The 7,449-nt window shown below is 51.7% G+C and overlaps 1 protein-coding gene across 1 annotated transcript; it reads left to right on the top strand.

Moving 5' to 3' along the window:
- The first annotated feature begins 2,216 nt into the window (after positions 1-2,216).
- LOC125526713 (uncharacterized) lies at positions 2,217-4,167 on the top strand. Its single transcript, XM_087519868.1, has 2 exons — positions 2,217-2,588; positions 2,956-4,167. The coding sequence occupies exons 1-2, from the start codon at positions 2,349-2,351 to the stop codon at positions 3,916-3,918; spliced, it is 1,203 nt and encodes a 400-aa protein (XP_087375994.1). The 5' UTR covers positions 2,217-2,348; the 3' UTR covers positions 3,919-4,167.
- The last annotated feature ends 3,282 nt before the right edge of the window (positions 4,168-7,449 follow it).

Below are 7,449 nucleotides of genomic sequence, written 5' to 3' on the forward strand. Positions count from 1 at the left end.
CGGGGTGTCGGTGTGTCGGCGTCGGGGTGTCGTGCCGGGGTGTCGTGTCGGGGTCAGGGTGTCGTGCCGGGGTATCGTGTCGGGGTCGGGGTCGGGGTGTGGTGTCAGGGTGTCGGGGTGTCGGGGTCGGGGTCGGGGTGTCGTGCCGGGGTCGGGCCGAGGTGTCAGGGTGTCGGGCTCGGGGTCGGGGTCGGGGTGTGTTGTCAGGGTGTCGGTTGGTCGGGGGTCAGGGTCGGGGTGTGGTGTGGTGTCGGGGGTCGGTGTCGGGGTGTCGTGCTGAGGTGTCGGGGTGTCGATCGGGTGTTGGGGTTGGGTTGGGGTCGGGGTCTCTTTTTTCCTTTTCTTCTTCTTCTTCTTCTTCTCCTCCTCCTCCTCCTCCTCTTCTTCTTCTTCTCCTCTCCTCTTTCTTCTTCTTCTTCTTCTTCTTCTTCTTCCTCCCCCTTTCTACTTATTCTACTTTTCTTCTTCTTTTTTCATTAAACCTAAAACTAAACCTAAACAAAAAAACTAAACTAAATAACCTAAACTAATTAAACCTAAACTATTTAAACTAAATAACCTAAACTAATTAAACTAAATAACCTAAACTAACTAAACTGAAAAAACTTAAACTAAATAACCTAAACTAAACAGAAAAGAAAAACAGAAAAATAGAAAAAATAAAACAGGGGAAGGGGCTCACTGTGGGGGGCTGCAACGGGTTGTGGAGGGGGCAACGACGGGGCCGCGACGAGGCAGGGTGGCGACGGGGCGGGGAGGGCCGGCGACGGGCGGCGCTCCTCGGGGGGGGGGGGTGTGGAGGGGGAGGCCGCGGTGGGTGGGGGCGGCGGCGGCCCGGTGGAGGGGGAGGCCGCGGCGGGACGGGGCGGGGACGACCATGCAGGGGAGGGGGCAGGCGGCTGGACGGCCGCGACGCGGCTGGCCGGCGTGGAAGGGGCGGCGGGGGCGCGGTGGACGTCGGGGCGCCGCAGGGGATGGGTGTGGGGCGACGGGGCGAGGGGCGAGGGGGCGGCGGTGGGTGGTGGGGCGACGGGGCAAGGGGGGCGGCGGGTGGTCGTGTCGGCGGCGGGTGGCTGGTGGCGGGGGCAGCGGCGGTTGGCGGTGGTCTCGTCGGGGACAGACAGAGAGAGAGAGAGAGAGAGAGAGAGAGGGATGGGGCGGTGTGGGGAGCCGTTAGTTAGGTTATCTCTGTCGTCCGCTGGCTGACGGCAACAAGGGGGCCGTTAGGTTTTTTCTGAACAACTCGTTAGTGGGCCCACCTCCCTCTTTGCCGTCCGTTTTTTGCAAGCTGACGGTAAAGACCTTTTTTGCCGTCCGCGAGCAGACGGTAAAGAATAGGCAGACGACAAATAAGCAAATTCCAGTAGTGATAGATACGTTGGAGACGTATCAGCAGTCTGCCCGCCGCTGCCGCATGATGCCGGTGCCCGACGATAAGGACCGTCTCCTCGAGTGGGTGTGCCGTTGGTCACTTACTAAGACGGATATGAAGGCCTGACGGTCCGGAGGTCAACACCAAGCAGCTCCGTCTCGGAATTGAGCAACCCGAGCGAGAGGTGGCGAAGGCAGCGGTAGAGGCGGCGAGGATGGCCAAGCTCAGGGGCAAGCAAGACCGCGCCGTCCGGTGCTTGCAAGGCTACATCATCATCTCCTCCTCCTCCTCCAACGGGCCTAACTCCGACGGCTGCAACATCGACTCATCTCTTGCTGCGGACGCGTACAACATAGCCAGCGACTGGAAGGGCAAATGGCCGACGAGGAAGTGGTGAAGCTTGCCCTCTCCTTTTATATAATCTAGTTCTAATATGTAGTTACAATGTGCGGATTGTTGAATTGTATGACTTATGCCCGTTTGGTGATTTTTTGTGATGTTTATATGAATTATGCTTGTTTGGTACCAGTTAATATGTCCGTTTTTTGTCGATTTGATCGTTTCGTGATTTATGTAGTAGTTGCATGAATTTGTATGTATATAAGGTTCGAAATATGAGATACACGGATATGAAGATGCAGATTTAGAAAATGCCCGGTCAGTATCCACAGACGTGTTCAGGCGCGGCCGTGGACGTATAGAGGCCCAATTTGCATGTCCGCCTGTAGATGCTCGTGTTGGACATGCCTAACGTTCCGTCTCACGTGTCCACCACTCTCCGGAAACACTGGGCGCCTCCTCTGGCAAGTGGGCCCTCGCCAACATCACACTTGCTTCGTTCCGAGCTGCCTCGTCTGGGGTCTGTACATCCATCCACCTTCATGCTCGCTGCCTCCTACCAAATCCCAAACCCTAGCCGGCGAGCAAGCCCTCCAGATCTGTAGCTTGCGTCCCTCCACCCCGGCCACCGGCCGCCATGCGGATCCGCAGGTGCGCCTCCCGCCTTCTTGGCTCCGCCGCAGCCGCACCCGCCATCAGCTGCTCCTCCGCTGAGCCGCCGCGATTCGAGCTGCCCCCGCTCGCGCCGACGGCCCCGGCCCACGAATCCCGGCCCGGCTTCGTGGCGCCCGAGGCCTCCTCCTGCGGGGAGCCCTGCTGCGAGCTCAGCCGGTCGCCGTGGGACCTCATGGACCAGCTCGACCTCTCGGATCCCCAGGTAATCTCGTCACCCCCTCGCTTCTCGCTCCGTGCTCTCCTGCCTGGTCGCAGCCTAGCAGGAGATTGTTTCTGTGTAGCAGCTAGCACATCCGCCTCCCTGCCTAGCTCTCTTTTGCGCACGGAGATTCCCGCTCGGTCTCGAGCACATCGCTAGGGTTCCGTCCCTCCGGCGACTAGCCACCTACATACGGCGCGTCAGTTAGCAAGCACGCGCTCCCTCGCGGGAATATTAGTGGCCGGCCGGCGGCGTCGCAGGCGGCTAGGGCTGGAATCGCGCCTACGCCGACCCCATTTCAGTTCAGCGTATCTTGGTAGCTAGCTCTTTTCCTTTGTTGACCTGTATTTTCCAAATTTCGATCCTTCAGGTGGAGAAGCTGTTCGAGGAGACTCACTTCCGAAGTGTCACCTGGCGATCTAGCTGGCTATTCCTACCCAGCATGCCTGCATTCGGCTCTATCAAGGAGGACCAGGCGCAGGAGGACATGTCCGATGAGGTTGAACTGCACATTGCTGCAAAAAAGACAGCCAGAGAGAAGAATGAGCGCAAGCTGAAGAAAAATAAGGGGGTGAAACTGAAGAAAGGAGTCTGGACGTGCAGGAAGAACGACGGCAAGGGTTGGTTCTGCCGGCGGCTCACGAGAGAGCCCAACTCATACTGCTCGTACCACTCGGATCAGAAGCTGAAGCCCCCCGGCAGCGAGAAGCCACATAGGAAGAGAGCCCCGGTCAACGTCGGCGAGGAGTTCTACTACTATGCGGGGTTCGGCCCCGGCACCAAGAGGTGCCGCACGTCAAGCAGCGACAGCGTGCCGGAACCTCCACTGCCTGCTGAACCACTGAAGGAGGAGGCACCGTCCGAAATGCAACTTGATTTTAGTGCAGGCCAGGCACAAGCGAACAAATCAGACCATCAAGCGGTGCTCCCACCATCAGCACATGTCGCCGACGAGCCTACTCTCAACGATGGCACTGCTAGGATCCGCAGTGATGGTGACGTGCCGGAACCTCCACTGCCTGCTGAACCACCGGAAGAGGAGACGTTGAAAGAGGAAGCACCACCCGAAATGCAACTTAATTTCAGTGCAGGTCAGGCACAAGCTGATGGCTCAGACTATCAAGCAGCGCTAGTATCAGTAAGTGTAGTCAACAAGCCTACGCGCAACAACGGCACCGCTTGCATCGCGGGCTGGGATGAGGAGAGCAGCAACGACGACATGCTTGGCCGCAATGGCGAACAACCCCGCGACATCACCAAGAGGAAGAGCCCGTTGAAGAAGAGGTGGAGAAAGCCTGTGAAAGCCCGGTCGCTCAAGTCACTAATGTTGTAGTGCCTGGGTCTCGCTGGCTTCGGATTACCTAGCTGGGCTCCATCGGCGGTTTATTATAGTTTGCTCAGCCTAGTCTTCTCCTGTTTTGGTGCGGAGTTACCGTACAATGTACAAACTGTCTGAATTTTTTGGTGTGCTGTTTTAACTGTCAGTGCATCGCTGGCTGATGTAAGAACTGCATAAACTGGTTTCTTAAAAGGTGTCTTGTCATCGTGATGGATGAGATGCAGCAGTCATTGTTTAGTTGCGGATGCGCGCCCCAAATTCAGTCAACCCATGGGTCCCTCAATATGGTTCAATATATGCATACAGTTATTGCTTGCATATATACTCTGATATTCTTCACCCCCCAGTCCCAACAGTGACACTGTCGATGGAGCTGGTAGATCGGGGGCTTGACGATGTTCGTCGCCACTTATCCATGATTAAAATTCTAATAAATCATCATTACAATACGAACATAAGATCCAAGCATTATGGCTCCCAAACAGTACGACTTCCAACAGTAGAAATAGGATTTGCTGCTCTCAATGACGAAAACCAAGCACTATGTTCCCCAACAGTAAATATCAAGCACTACGACTCCCAATTGGTGAAAAGAACATTGTAGCTACCACCTTCCAGTGACAAAAATAGGCACCACTGTCCCCAATAGTGATAAATTTATATGTGGACTCAAGCAGACACCAGAGACAATAATTGTTTATCTCGCGAAGATCAAATGAAGGACATTAGACATCAGCGGCCATCGTTCCTACCGGACATATGTCGCGGCTTAGGTACTCGAGCAACGCCCAGAGGCCTATATTCATCGATAGTTTTCATCACCATCAGTAATTATCGATGGTTCAGCACATCAAGGCATATCACCACGACACGTGGGCTTAAGGATAAATCTCAACCATTCAAGAAAACAAAGAGCCAAGTAGGCAGCCACAACCAAGATCTACATCACATCTACGAGAAAAATGAAGCAAGCTCAACATCTGTCAGGCTACTATCGTCATCCAACAGTGCGTCTTCCCAAAAAGCATGTTCCATATCCACCGACCAACTGTCATCATCCAACGATACATCATCAGCCCTACATCAAGTTCAACATCCCAACCAAACTCGACACCTGACGACCCGTCGCCCGACAAAGACAAAGTTCCACATGCATGCAGTATATACATCAAACGAAATATTGCAGAACCTTTCGAGGACATCTACATCTGACAAACTTGTGAAGCTCGACTATAATACCACAAGATTCCAAGGAGAAATGAACTCATCATCCCACCGAGGAACAAGATGAAGTCCATCAAACTTACTTGCGGATAGAGCTCCATTACAAATACTGATCGGGTACATCGATGATAAGTCAAATCACATGAGAGCTGGCCCTCATTGCCGATCTATTAGCTAGGCCCCCAAAACCCAAGGACAAGACATCAAAATGGATTAATCAGTTTGGAGTAGAAAGAGGAAGCTGAACCCGGGAAGGACTCCCAAAGAAGCCTCCTCCCCACCCTCAATATAAGGCAACCAAGACCCACATCTTAGAAGGGGTCTCTCCCCGCCCACCTACTTTAGACTACACCATGTAAAGATTACAACGCTTCCCATTATAATCACCACCATCATCTCGCTGAGTTTCCTGACTTGCAGGTATGCCCGACATTGCAATCGTGGTATCTCTACATATGTACAATAAAAGAGCAAGGGGGGGAAGTAGGGATTTTACCCGCATTGCGAACCTACATGTGGATATATCATGTGTCCCTGTTTCTGTGTTCCAAACTCCCTCGATGACTTGACGTGGCATTCCCCCAACTAGAAATACATGTACAATCTCGGATACCGTTGTTCGTTGGGATCATTGATGAATTACTTGATTCTGAGTACTGTGTTAGAGTTCTTTGTATACTGCCAATGGGGGGATGCTCCCACCTCGGTGTTATATCATTTCAAAAAGATATCGATCCAGTTTATAAGGGAACATCAAATAAAAAATCTAAATAGAATGATGCCATTTATGAGGAAAACTGGCTCGAAAACCACACAAGTAACAAATGGAGAAAAGCAACAAGAGAGAAATGGATGCCCATGTTTTCTTGGGCTTGACTGTGCTGTGGCCCCAACCATTATCTGTCTGGTGTTGTTTGAATATGGATTGTATGGACCGTTGCTTTATTTATAAAACGGGGCGAAAGCCTATTTCGAGAAGAAGACGAGTCACTGACGAGCCCACATACACAAAGATCATCACCACGAGAGCACAAGAACGTGCAATGCACCATCAGACAACATCATAATACCAAGATGTTGTCAGCTGCCGAGAACACCTGCGTGCATCTTGGTAATCCCGCGGTGTGACAGAAGAGCAAACAAAACAACGAATGACAATGGCATGACTGCAAGCTCCACCATGAGAGTGTGATATTGGAGCAATGAAAGTGTGGGACCCACCGACTGATACGAACCTATCCAGGAAGCTCCACCATGAGAATAACGTGAACAATTCAAGGCGGGGTTGTCATCTCGTGCCATCAAGGAGCAAAGATCACCGAGATCGCACTGAGAACACAGAAGTTGATGCAATGCAACTCAATGATACGTCTCCAACGTATCTATAATTTTTAATTGCTCCATGCTATATTATCTACTGTTTTGGACACTATTAGGCTTTATTATAAACTTTTAATTATTTTTGGGACTAACCTATTAACCGGAGGCCCAGCCCAGAATTGCTGTTTTTTTGCCTATTTTAGGGTTTCGAAGAAAAGGAATATCAAACGGAGTCCAAACGGAATGAAACCTTCGGGAACGTGATTTTTGGAACGAACAAGATCCAGGAGACTTGGACCCTATGTCAAGCAACCAACAGGGAGGCCACGAGGTAGGGGGGCGCACCCTCCACCCTCGTGGGCCCCCTGTTGCTCCACCGACGTACTTCTTCCTCCTATATATACCTACGTACCCCCAAACGATTAGATACGGAGCCAAAACCCTAATTCCACCGCCGTAACTTTCTGTATCCACGAGATCCCATCTTGGGGCCTGTTCCGGAGCTCCGCCGGAGGGGACATCGATCACGGAGGGCTTCTACATCAACACCATAGCCTCTCCGATGAAGTGTGAGTAGTTTACCTCAGACCTACGGGTCTATAGTTATTAGCTAGATGGCTTCTTCTCTCTTTTTGGATCTCAATACAAAGTTCTCCCCCTCTCCTGTGGAGATCTATTCGATGTAATCTTCTTGTGCAGTGTGTTTGTTGAGACCGATGAATTGTGGGTTTATGATCAAGTTTATCTATGAACAATATTTGAATGTTCTCTGAATTCTTTTATGTATGATTGGTTATCTTTGCAAGTCTCTTCGAATTATCAGTTTGGTTTGGCCTACTAGATTGATCTTTCTTGCAATGGGAGTAGTGCTTAGCTTTGGGTTCAATCTTGCGGTGTCCTTTCCCCGTGATAGTGGAGGCAGCAAGGCACGTATTGTATTGTTGCCATCAAGGATAACAAGATGGAGTTTTTATCATATTG

Source organism: Triticum urartu, chromosome 4A, assembly GCF_056163025.1.
Source record: "Triticum urartu cultivar PI428250 chromosome 4A, HENAU_Tu73, whole genome shotgun sequence".
NCBI lineage: Eukaryota > Viridiplantae > Streptophyta > Magnoliopsida > Poales > Poaceae > Triticum > Triticum urartu.

Excerpts from the sequence above, each read along its gene's own strand:
- LOC125526713 (XM_087519868.1), top strand. The coding sequence starts at position 2,349 with ATGCGGATCCGCAGGTGCGCCTCCCGCCTTCTTGGCTCCGCCGCAGCC. Across the intron at positions 2,589-2,955 it reads TCGACCTCTCGGATCCCCAG|GTGGAGAAGCTGTTCGAGGA; the intron begins GTAATCTCGTCA and ends TCGATCCTTCAG.